Genomic DNA, 14036 nt, shown 5'->3' with positions numbered 1-14036 from the left:
AGTTTTACTGTTTCATTTTGTTTATTATCTGTGAAACAATTTACGAAGACTTTTATGATTATAACTTGTATTTCTTTTTATATATGTATCTGTGATATGTCTGTTAAGTATTGTAAATGATTGAACAGGTTTTGTTATCAATATTATTAAGAGTTTTATATATTTTTATTTTGTAACGTATCAATTAAAAGCGAAGAGAGATTGTTGAGGAAGACTGGTTGTATTCAATAGACTTCTTGGGTTAAAGCAAGAATCTTACTATTGTGAAAATGAAGATATACAGAAGTGGCGGATCTAATAACTTTAACATAACTTTACACACACACATATAGTCTGCGATTCACACACGTATCATAAAAGTTACGGAAAAGTTGGGTAGGAAGTAATTTGTTTTTAGTTAAAAGCGACACATTGTATATAAATCTGGTTGCTAAAAATAAACAATTTTGAATATGATTTTTTACATCATCCCTAAGATTTGAGACTAAATTTATTTCCAAAATATTACAAGCGTCTCGTACAGGTGGATTGTTTTTTATATGTAAAAGTAAGACATGGTATCACGGTATGTAGATATTGATATATAGATATATCTTCTATAAAACTGTAGTACATCAGTTTGCTCTATTATCTCTATAGTTTCCGCAGTATACATATGTGATAATCAGTCCAAAACTTTTGGAGACCGTACAATGCTCACAAGCGAACAATCTAATCATTCTTCTTTATAATATTAGTGTAGGTACCCTCTTCTCGATTCGGGCGGGTGACCAGTTACCGCAGATCTTCTAAAGTCCTATTAAACGCACTAAACCAAGGAAAAGGGCGTTATATAACGTGATATGGGATAAATGGTGATAAATTCCAATAAAACCCAGTAAGAACGCAGTAAGATCTTAATTATATAAAAAACTACTGTAATGCTATGTAACATTATATTTCTGGTTTGCGTAAATAGTTTTAAGACTTGAAATGTATTTCTCCTTTGTACGGAACAAATTATACATTTTCTCTGTGGTATTTAAATCGTTTTATAATAATAATATTAATATTAAATAGCGGCTTAGATGAGAGACAAATTAATGAATTTGGAGAAGGTGTGCTGATATAAAAAAAATAGAAATTTAGTGTAATCCTTATCGAACTCAAATAGAGGCTTTTTTATTCTATTTTATTATTTGTCTCGTTATGTATGGCAACGCTCGTTCATGCATTTAACCTTACCAATCTACTAAGTTTCTTGCCGGTTCTTCTCAGAACAAGGCCACCTGGTAGTTTTGCGAACGGATGGCATAGTCTTGCTCTTTCGCGAATTTTGTAAACGTTTTTGACATTCATAAGCATGCCCTAAGACGCATCTAAACTGAATAAACGTATTTTGATTTGATTAGATTAAATCTTTTTTAAAACAAACAAAATAAACCCGAACAAGGAAACAAATAGGAATGATACTTATCTGTAACCACATGAAGTGGAAAAGTAATAATGGGAACTTAGTTTCTAAATGTTACAGCTCTGACGTTTAAAAACACAGTAAATGGACTGATTACAATTAATCCTTAATATACCCAAGTCACGCATACTTTAAAGAAGGTTCTAGAGATTTATCCAAAGCATCATTTATTTTCTACAACATGTATTGTTGATTAGAACAACCCCATATACAGTCAGTAGTATCAGTATTCATAAAGCCGCAAAGTGATTCCGCTTCAAATGACCTTTGAGGGCTCATCTCACAGTGCAGAAAGAGATGTAACGTTTCATTACAATCCATGTGATATGCTGTTTTAAATTACGAATATCAATGTTTGTATGATTTTTAATTAACAGCAAAGTTATCACTCTTATGTATGTGATACTTGGAACTGTATAACATTTGAGTATAACGATTCAGGGTTTAAGAGATGAGAAGATTACAAGGTATCGTTAAGGGGGCGGGAAAGGTTAGAATGGGACGCTTCGGTCGGGATGGGCAAACGGACATAGATATAATTTTTTTTTTATTTAATAAAGAAAATAAACTTTTCAGAAATTGACAAACAATGTATTTACGATTACTAGTGTGCTATATTTCGTATACCTATGTATATTTGAACAATTACCCCCACTCCTCCTAGTGTTGAAAAATTATGACCACCTGAAAAGTCTTCTAGTAATCAGGGAATATAAAAAAATCAATCAAACATCTTTTTTGCTTGAAATTTCAATTAATCGAACTATGTTTAAAAAAAGTGTATGTGGTACTGATTCTTTTTCGAAGAATGTTATAAGTACGTTGCTTAATTAATGTAGTATTTAGATAACATGTAGTTATTAGTGTCGCATGAGTGATAAATGTTCTATTAACGCAAAAACAATCGAACTATGTATTACAACGGATGAAGCAAGAAAAAAAACGAATAATGAAAATATTTCTTAACCGATATTATCAACTGAGCTCATTAAGGTTACCCTTACATCAGCATCTTAGAGAGGAACTTAAGTATCGGATCACTTTAAATATCCGTCTTCCCCACTTGAGCACGCCACGAAGAAAGAATAGCCAAAGATATCGAGGATAAAGTGAATAAAATGTTTTTTTAGTTCCACACAAATATTTGTAATAGACGTTTTGATTCAAAAGCTTTTAGGGAATCTAAAGGGGTAAAACAGAATAATAAAGACAAGGGGTAGACAGCTGTTTGATTAATTATAGGCCAGTAGATGTTTAGCATTCTGTGAAAGATGTGTACACCGTAGTGTCAATTGTCAAAAGTCAATAATCTTCATATTCTGTGTTATTTGCTACAGCAATGACACGCTTTATATTAGCTTCACCTGTATGTATGTATGTATGTAACCGACTCCTTCGGACTCGATTTTGACCCACATTAAACGGACAGATTTAATTCAAACTTTGTACACTTATAAAGAATCAGCGACAATATAATAATTTCATAGGTTTATCTCGAAAAAACAATGAAATTTTTTCTAAGTCCACAAAGCAATACGATTAAATTGAGACAACACGTGCTAGGACTAAAAAGTGGAAAATAAATATAGTTAAAAAAAACTAAAAAACACGCTTTTAAAGCACATCAAACTAAAAAGTGAAAAATAATTCCTAATTTAGGCTGAAAATGGTAATGAACAAAAAATACTGGTATTATTGTGAAAAAGCGTGGGGCGCTCTGTGCCATATTTTTCGTCTATCGAGCAACCCATGTTATGTTTTTTTTATTTCCAGTATACACAGAAACTCACGCAGTAGTACTACTAATGTCTGTGTAAAATGTAATTTATAAATGTGACAAAAGCGCTTTAAACGTCGAATTCTAGGTGTGTAGTTTTTGAATAAGTTTCTCTCAAACTCAAAATAATTTTATTCATATAGCTAAGTACTTTTATGAACGTCAACATAAAAGAAGTTAAATTGATTCTAAATGAGTCATACAATTTGTTTGTAAGGCAGAGCAGCCATAAATATTTGAACTGGATCAAATTAATAACAAGGATTAGGATCATTTAAATGAGCTCCAAATTTATAAAAAGCTCTGTTGATTAAGTTACCTTAATGAGATTTTTGATTTTATTCAGTGATAATTCTCTAATTTCTCTTGGGAGTTTCTCTGCACAAATATACAATTTAACATTACGATACATTGAGACTAAAAAATAATTAATAACTAAAAATTATATTTAACATAAGACAGAGTCCAGTAACACTGCTTATAGTTAAGGGGAAGACACTCTGTTTATCACTTTACACCAGTGATTCCCAAAGTGGTCTATATCGACCCCTAGGGGTCTATGACAACCTGCAAGGGGTCTACGGCAGCGAAAAAAAATTTGGGGGTCGATGAAATGAAAATGGGGGTCCACGATAGTGGATCTCAACACATACACTAATAGTACCTATTTACTTACATCATACTATCTTATAATATCAAAACATATACATTACAAACAAACAGATACAAAATTTTATTTTGAGTAGTATTCATTTAAATTCAATTAATAAATGTATAAATTAACATGTGTTTTACTTTAAGTTTTTAACACTAAACTTCACTACAGTTAGAAATTTACAGGAAATCAATATCAAGTAAGTAGGGGGTCTACCCAACACGGAAAAACATGGCAAGGGGTCTACGACACAAAAAAGTTTGGGGAACTCTGCTTTACACTAACGTGCACACAGCCACGGCAGGTATATAAAATAGTAATAAATCACGTTAATATCCGTTAAAGAAAATTTGTATTATTAATATTTGCGTAAAACAAATACAATTTTGATAGTTATTAAATTATAGTATGTGTGGCATACATTGTTAGCTATCAAAGGTCTTCATAGTTCGGTTTATCTATTGCGTACTGCCCTTTATCTCGCTTTGACCAATTACAACACTTAGAGGTACATATTTTCCCGTCACCATTTTACTTGTAATATATAAAGTGCTTTTTATACTTTACGATATTTTTAAATTATTTCTCATTTTCTGCTCATATACAATTTTACATAATTAAATTCAGGTATAACATTAATTAGAGGCTAGCTTCCAAACTTTTAATTAAGTGAATTAATTAATGGTTGTATCCAATTGCTATACCTGCTTAACTAACCTAACTTCTACAGCACGTACCAATTCTAAAATGGCCAGTGCGTCCATGGGTAAATTGAATGCCATGGCGGTATCATAAGATATTAACCTAAATAATATGTCTAAATCAAACTGTAAAACAAAATGCTTTTTGCCAAAATTTATGTTAAAAAGGGGTTGTATGGGTTTATTTTTAAACATACATTTTGGTAATAAATAAGATAGAAAATCGATTTATATTTAATGGCATTTACTATATTTTTAAGCAATTTATTACTAAAGTAAGTGCAAGGAGCAAACAAGACAGTTATAAATGGTTGTTGGTGTTTACATCGGCGACCTAATGGCGCAGATGTTTTGAGAAATGTTCTGTTGTGCGCTGCGCTAATGTTATTATTGTTAATTCAATCTCTGCAGTATAATTGTTTTACATGTTTTTAACACTAAGTATAGTAATATTTGTATTTAAAATGTCTGATCATATATCAATTTTGACTCGGCATATGATTCAGGTACGAAATAGAACAGAAAAAACGTGTCTCCGACAAAACCAGTTCAGTTTAGTTCAGTTTTGCCCGAACACAGAATGTGCCTGGAGAATCTTTTCGGATAGTTCAGCAACTTCAAATAAGAAATAAAATTGAACTTTGCCGTCTGCGGCGACACGAAGTGGTTCGGCGTCCCTTGGAATATAGTCCCAGAAGATTGAAGTACATAATATATGTCTATAATAAATTAATATAATATGTTAATTGCTAAAATAATAATAGCAAACGACTCAAATATAAGAAAGAGTCTTTCCTTCAACTTCGATTTTGTTCCCTTTGGAGTAGATACTCTTGGGCCGTGTGATTCATGTGCACAGGCGCTAATTAAAGATTTAAGTAGGCACCTGGTAGACAGTACTGTAGATACCAGAGCTCGTGCTTTCCTAGCTTAGCGAATAAGTATCGCAATACATCGAGGAAGTGCTGCCAACGTTAGAGGTGTACTGCCCAGGGCCCACACTTTATGAATTAGGTTTAATTTTCTGATTATTACTATGTAGGTTAAGAAAATAATAATTGCTATATATATATATATTGATTGTTATGTTTAATTAACGATAAACAAATACTAATAATCTATGTTATGTATAAAGTTTCATACTATGTGGAACAACTGCTTTCCTTGATAACAAAAATGATATCTATAAAAGAGAAATTGCTCTAATCAAATTCAAGAGATCGCCAAGTAAAAGTTGATTAAGTACTTATTCAAAAAGTGATTCAAAGTTGTAACTATAGTTCTAAAAACTAAAGAAAAAACCGTTTGGCACAAATCCAGAGTATTAGTTACGACGAACGAACGATCTCCAATTATCGTCTTAAGTTAGGTACACGACTCTTTACTTTCTTTAGGCAAATTTAGTTAGCGAAAAGAGGTTCGTTAGCCGCGTCACCGCTAGACTTTATAGTCTATTAGTTATTAATAGATTAAGGATTTATAGAAATCATATATAGTGATAACTCTTTATAACGAATAAACGAAAGGAACAAATATTTTAACTCCTTATAGAGAGTTTTCGTTAAGAGAAGAGAAAAAACAACCAAATTTAACCAAGTACAATAATTTCTATTTTTATCACAATCAATAGGTAAATTATTCTAAACACATGTAATACATAACGCTTGTCATTTGCTGGCCATCTTGACAGTTTCAAAATTTGTTTACGACTGATAATACACGTATAGGTGACGGTGGTGCGTTTAGTAACTAGTAAAATAATAATAATATTTTTAACTTGTAATATTGACTTTTAAAAGTGCCGTTATAAATGTGCCTAATTCAAATTAATGATTTGATTATGACATCCTTATTAAGCTACCAATATAATCTGTAAAATTACTAAAAAAATTACTATAGTAAGGAAGTAAGGATATAAATCCAATGAAGCCACGCGCGTGGTTTTGTGGTATAATATGAAAGACGTTTTCGATTTAAATTGAATTTGCACGAAAGTTCAAGCCAAGCAAAGTTAATATGATAAAATAACCTTTTTTATATATATTTCCTTGAGCTTGTTTAACTTAAGTAAATAGCATTGGTAACTAAAATGATTAAGTATTACTTATTTCTTTTAACAACATTTTTATAATATTTACAGCAAAATTTTATAAAAATTATATTATTATAAATATTAGAAATAATTGAATAAATTTGACATATTTTTAAAGTGATTAATTCAAATAGTTTAGCGCTTCGACGCTATGTGTATGTTTGCCTCAGATTGCATCCGTTTCTCGGATTATTTAGTCAAGTATTTTAAATACATTGTCGATGTTATATTACCATTTTACCAAAACAATATCTTCAGTGTATAATGCATGGAAGAATTATTAACCTTAATTCCGCGATCATTATAACTAGATAATTGATGTAAAAGATTTTCAACCTAAAGCTGATTGAATTTTCTTCCTATCTAGAATGTTTTTGCAAAGAAATTTAGTTTACTTATTTTTTAATTTATTCATACAAGAAAGTTCACAAAAGAGAGTGCGACTTTACATAAATAACAATCTAGCCCAGTTTTTCCTAACCTATTTTGTGCCATGCCCCACCTTAGCCTTCCTAAAATTTTTATGACATTGAAATATACATTATTTTTATTTTTAATATCTAAAATTGAATTGGTAAGAAATTAAATTTTAAAAAATAATTTAAGAAATTTAAATGATAGGTTTTAGGAAAAAATTACTTGGAAATTGTTAACGGAACACAGTTAGTAGATTTTAAAACATCAAATTTCAATAACATAACAACAACAATCAAATTTCCCCTTCAGTGGGGCGTGGGCCTCACGTTGGGAAGAACTGATGATCTAGCCTATACAATAATTATGGGTAATAAGTAATATTATGTTGACTTAAGTTTCTACAATACTCGTGAATAGCTTAAACTAAGGTAATGTTCATTAACAGTCTTTGTTTTCTATAATGTTTTGACGCTTTCGTGTCTGTGATACTGCACTTGCACTTATATTCACTACACTAGGTTTATTAATTCAGAAGGTTTAGTTGTATTTAGGCGTCTTTTTCCTTTTGTATCAAGAAGTTGGATTGCCTCAGAATTCACATGGCTATGCAGCCTGTTTAAGTACGATCTTACAACCCGATAATTAATTTAAAAAAAATCAACCTATAGCTGATTGAATTTCCTACCTACTATTTTACTTATAAAAAGATACTTAGTTTGTTATTTGGATTTCAACTTCAATTTAAAAATTGTATATAAATAACCAACACGAAACGAAACGGAAATCAGGTCGAAATAAAAACCTCTTCTCTACTAAAGTTTCAATCGACAACTTAACAATAAATCTATATAAGAAGATACAAGAATCATTTGTATGTGATAACACTAACATAAAAATTACTTACCTTCTGCAATATAAAGAAGTAGAAGGTTAGTAGGCAAACAATAAAAATTTTTAATTATTAATATGAAATTTTAATTAAATAAAAATAAATGTTCGAGTCATCGATTCAATAAAATTTCATAATCAGTCAAACCGTTTCAGAAGGATTAAGTTGAAATCGCTGATACGAGAACTTTATACATATATTAAAATAAGTATAGTGCTCAAACTCAGTACACACAGCTAAATTAAGGTATTAAATGTATTAATATTTGAATTTGAACTTAAGACAACTTAAGACGCTAATAATATTCCAGAAGTGTCTTTGTTTGTGATTAAATATTATTCGTCTTGTTTAATGTCTCGTCTGTGACAAGTAGGCGCGACGCACACGAAATGTATTTATAATTTTATATTATTTTTAATATCCCTTTTTATTTTTGAAGATAATTTAATTTTGATATCAACTATAAGGGGGAAAACGGGCAGGAGGCTCATCTGATGTTTAGAGATACCGCCGCCCATGGACACTCAATGCCAGAGGGCTCGCGAGTGCGTTGCCGGCCTTTTAAGAATAAGCCTCCATAGGAGATTTATCTTAATATGGATATTCTGGATCAATATATATGTATATAATAAAAATGAATTCTTATATAACAAAACCAAACGAAAGACTAAGAAGTATTACTATTTATTGTGTCTTTTTATTTTATTTTAAATACGAGGTGATTTATTCTATGTCTTAATAACCTGCATTATGAGCACACCCCACATACAAACCCTCACGTACCCTTCCGTACCCTGACTTCACACAACACAGTCAAATTCAAAACTCACAATCAAACTCAAAATATTTTTATTCAAGTGGGTAACCAAGTACCTACACTTTTGAATTGTCAAGTTAAATAGTCGAATTAGGTATTACTTTGTTAAATGTATTTAATAATTTTTATTGACTTTTTCCTTTTGTAAATGTTTGATCAGTGTGGGCCTAGTAGCTTTAGCGTGCGACTCTCATACCTGAGGTCGTAGTTTCGATCCCCGGCTGTGCACCAATGGACTTTCTTTCTATGTGCGCATTTAACATTTGCTCAAACGGTGAAGGAAAACATCGTGAGGAAACCGATTTTTCTTAGACCCAAAAAGTCGACGGCGTCTGACTGGCACTGGAGACTGATCGCCTACTTGCCTATTAAATTTAAAAATGATCATGAAACAGATTCAGAAATCTGACGCCAAGATTTAAAAGAGGTCGTAGCGCCACTGATTTATTTATTTTAAATGTTTGAACCTCTTTGTATATAGTATGTATTTCATCTTTGGCTATATATGTAGTGTAATTGTTTTTTGTTATATATATAATTTATGTTAGCTGTAGAATTACGAAATAAATAAATAGATATAAATCCATTTGTCACTATTCCATAATGAACCAACTCTCAGCCACCACGCTCTTTTATCTTTATCTCAAAGAAAACGCAGTTAATATACCTCATTTTACGCAAAATGCGCAAACTCTCCCTTTAAGAGGCCTCACAATTGACACCCTCTTTAATAATTTTTCTACGTACTCCGTATTTGCATTTTCTCACCTGGCGTCTAGTGAATACCGTTTTATATTACTGTAGAGAAAAAAGCATGATTAATATAGTACTCGAATTTATAGTCGACGTTTAAAATGCTTGTCCGCCCAGCACCAATTTTACTGTAGTTATGTCAAGTATTTCTGTACGCCAATACGATAATTTTAGTTGACAGTTTTCACGTATTATTCTCGCTAAGTCCCTATGAATATTGGTAATAAGAAAATTTGTAAAATCGTTAAAACAAAATTACCAATTTTATTAAAAAAAATCGGTTATCTGTAAAGTTGGTTTACTGACGATAGTTGAACGTGACAACGTCATAAGAAAATACTGATGTATGGAATGGTTGCATTTTTCAAAATAAAATTTTAATTTTATTTGTTTGATAGATATTTTGTATGGATATAGAGCAGGAGGTAAATGGAAATCACAATTGAATTGATCAAGTTACATTTATTTGTACGCATAAATACAATTCTGTCAATTTAGGAACGAACAAACGCTGCCGAACGCGGAGGCCGATTGTGCCTCTTTGTCGCTCGTTCCGCGCTCTCGCTTGCACTTCAAGACTTAAATGGAACGCCTCAGAACGAGGTAACGCCGCATGCGTCAAGAGCGAGGTAACACCGCATGCGTCATGTTTTTTCGTGCGTGCAGCCGGCTCCATCGAATTATAAGACGTTGTCACGTCAAAAAATAAAAATGTACATGCCTTATTTAAACACCATTTGTTTTTGGATTAATTACATTCAATTCACAGAATACATATACAATATTCATGGAATAACAGTATTATTTTCAGGAGCGCAATCGTATTTCTATATATATGTTAAAAAATGGTAAAATTGCTTCATACAAATGTGAGATTCGTAAAAACGTATTGCGTTTTTCGCGTTCGTGAATAATATTCGGCAAATCATCACTTAACATTAGCGCTTTGGACTGGTGGCCGTCAGTGATACAAATTACATTTGTTACTCGATCAGACGATGTCTTGACATGTAGCATTTGTTTCTTGTCCATAATGGTGTCTATTCATTTATATTTCAGTACTTTAAATACATATTTGTTGCGTTTACGGGCGTTTATATCTTTAATTTGGACCATTTTCGGCATTCTAAACTTACCGAAGTTGATAAAAACTGATAATTTCCGAGAATTGAATAAAGTTTTTTGATTAATTCGTTACAAGGAAATCTATCCTCCATATAATTTATTTTTTATTTATAAGTAATCTGACAGCTACACCTATTATATACCTATTAAAAAATGGATAACACTTTGGCAATATACCAAAACAGATTTGATAAACAAAATATACGAAACAACATTAGTCAATTAAGTACATGCATGGATATGTTTGTTTAACTACAACTTAATATTTGATAGAGAAAAAAATTGTTACAACTCCTAAATAAAGTCAAAGTCCGCTCGTTTCTTAAACATTTCCATATTTATTATAATATTAGTATTGAATGTCTTAAGATATTCCCATATGTGTAATGAAGTTTAGTTCAACATCAAAACATGAAAGTCACGAAATCAGTTCAAAGTAACATCCGTTCGTTACGGGTCACTTGTTTCTATGAATCGCATCTGTCACGGTTCACCGCACACAATACTCATGAATTAACCATGACTTATTAAAGATACTCCGCAATAGTTTTATGACTGATTGCGCATAGTGGTAAAGACACAAGATTATCTTATTCAAATTTTTATAAACTTGCTACCAACTTCACTACGTAATGATTTAACAAAACGCAAAAAAAAAATTAAATTAAAAAGATCGCTGCATAACATAAATCAAACAATTATAAACAATAAATTATACGTAATAAGAATTCTCGTCGAAAACAGGCTTCTTGCACATATTGCGCGATGGTTAAATGTGTTTGTGATGTTTTACGCGGAAAATAATGGTTATAATGTTAGGGTATGTGTATCATTGGTCTTCGTTTATAAGTAAATATAACGTAACGCTTAAATGGAGATGGGCAGGTCATGTAGCAAGACTCTCTGACGATCGATGGACCATAAGGGTGACCAGGTGGGGTGGCCCTATTGGGAAATGAAACAGAGGAAGACCGCTCACGAGATGGGCGGACGACATTGCTGAAACGGCTGGCCCGAGCTGGATGTAGCTCACCCAAAATCGAGATACATGGAGATCCCTGGAGGAGGCCTACATCTGCGGAAGGGTTCTTGCAAAATAATAATTGGGAAATAGATACAAAAGTTAGGAAAAAATAATAATAATAATTGTTTAATTTTACTTTCTTTAAGAACCAAAAATGATGGTCAGCCTCCCGAACGTTTTAATTTGAATTATAGCTAAAATAATGAAATCGAAATAAGGTTTTGTTTCTCGTTATATTGTTCAACAAGATTGATATGAATATAATAATAAACTTAGCCAAATAAGAATCTGATACAAATCGTTGTCAAAGAAATCTATTATGAATAAACTTGTTCTATGCACAATAAACCCCGCGATCTTCCTAATTATTTTTCATGAATTTTTTTTATCTTTGCAGATATAGTGGCGCAGTGTTAGTGAGGCATGTGAGGTGGATAAAGTAAATATGGTGGCAAGATGAAGTTGTGGAAAAGCCTTAAAATTTCCATAGGCAAGACTGACTCGAAAGGGTACCCTCACGAACTACCACAGTGGGGCGGCCAGGGTTATGAGTTGGATGGTAAGTGCATTCAAATTTATCTATCTATTAATCATTTCCTAATCATAGCTAAATCTTTTCTTTATAATCCTCGACTTACTTGAAATAAAAGTCTTTCTCACTCTTACAATGTTATAACTAAAAAATAAAAAGGCCGGCTACGTACTCGCGAGCCCTTTGGCATTGAGAGTGTCCATGGGCGGCGGTATAAATTACATCCTTCTGTCTGATTGCCCTATAAAAAAAGACTAACAACTACTATTATGCACTTAATGAAATTTAAAATTTTACTTGGATTTAGTTATTTTTTCCTTGCTGGTATGTAAATTCTATGTTCTAATGTAATTTAAGAGTATGTGTGTAAAATTTGTGACGTCATATTTTGTTGTAGTTTAAGCATGCATATTGTTTTAGAACGTGTTTGTTGAATTCTGTTTGATACGTGATTATTAAATAATAAAGTCTTTATGAATGCAACTGACAGTACAATCAGCCATTTCAAATTATTATGCAATTTCACATGAACATGTAATTGTTTACAATAACAGTAATTCAAGTTACATTTTACAAGTTACTTTTACAAACTATTGAAGCACTGTGTTTAAAAACTTAATCACCTTTAAAATCATTACAAGGCAGTCGTCTTTTATTGCTTGTAATTTATCAGCAACATAGAAGTACAACTTTATAAGACTAAAAGTCAAGAAAAGCATTTTCTCTCATTTACTCGAATGTACCAAATATTAGTTGTGGATAGATGCTTTGAAATATTCGCACAAAAATTTCATAATTGTTAAACAAAATCGTATATTTTATGCAGTTATAAGGTTACTAATTCAATCTGTGTTCATACAGCACGAAAAAAAATAAGATAAATACGAGTAATCTAAAAGAATACAACAACCCAAGAACACAATATTACTACGTGATACAGCATATAAACAACATCAATTTATTATAGAGTTAACGAATCCCGGATTTCCGTTGAAAAGATCAGCTTTGAATTAAGAAAATCTAATGCAAATGGAAATTTCGCGTCGTTCCGAGAGTTGTCTTAATAAATTACAAACACTTGTAGAAAATGGTTTTAAATAAAGAGCCCGAGCGAGGAGGTTGCGAATAGCGGACATTCTTAGGTGCTTTACAAGGACTCGGCCGAATTTACGTAAGACGTATGGGAGGCCCCAGAATGCGAAGTCAATAGCGTTTGACGAACCATACCATCCATCTTTGGTTTACACGATACTTGTTTAACTCGACGATTTGATTGATAGATAACAATTCAATAATGTGATTTGACCCTGTTGAAATGTTACATGAAATAGCTTATTTGATTAGAAAAAACTACATATGTTTATTAAAATGAAACTTTTATTACATCGTCTCAAACTTTTTCGTTCTGCATGTCGCGTGACGGTCGGCCGCGGAGTAGGGATAAAGTGAAAGGCGCTCGTCATAGCAGCCAAGGTTCGCAGCAGCTGACCGTGTAGTGTCTGGACTATTATTTAATATGTGTATATAATCTAAATAATTCTTATTATGTATATTATATTATATATATTATGTATGTCGTACTCTCTAAGGCACAGAGTTCATTAAAAATATTAGTTGAGAGACTTAGTCTACTTTTATTATTTCCCATTATTATTCCAATTTTCCAAGTATACAATCAAGATTAATAAAGAGATTTTTATACCCTTAATGGAATATTATTTCAAAAAAATTTAGTTAAATGTCTATAATGTGAAAAAAAGTTTCACTTTTACCGTGGTTTCATAAAAACACACAATCCTTT

General features: G+C 31.6%; 1 protein-coding gene across 1 annotated transcript in view; it reads left to right on the top strand.

Moving 5' to 3' along the window:
* The window catches only part of LOC125056607 (glutamate receptor-interacting protein 2), a 202522-nt gene that overhangs the window by 51262 nt on the left and 137224 nt on the right, over positions 1–14036 (top strand). Inside the window, exon 2 of the mRNA XM_047659793.1 lies at positions 12101–12262. Coding sequence (XP_047515749.1) covers positions 12160–12262 — 103 coding nt within the window. The 5' untranslated portion in view covers positions 12101–12159. The remainder of the gene's footprint in view (positions 1–12100; positions 12263–14036) is intronic.

Source organism: Pieris napi, chromosome 15, assembly GCF_905475465.1.
Source record: "Pieris napi chromosome 15, ilPieNapi1.2, whole genome shotgun sequence".
NCBI classification, from domain to species: Eukaryota; Metazoa; Arthropoda; class Insecta; order Lepidoptera; family Pieridae; genus Pieris; species Pieris napi.
The sequence above is the reverse complement of the archived record's forward strand: the minus strand, read 5'-3'. Positions and strand labels throughout refer to the sequence as shown.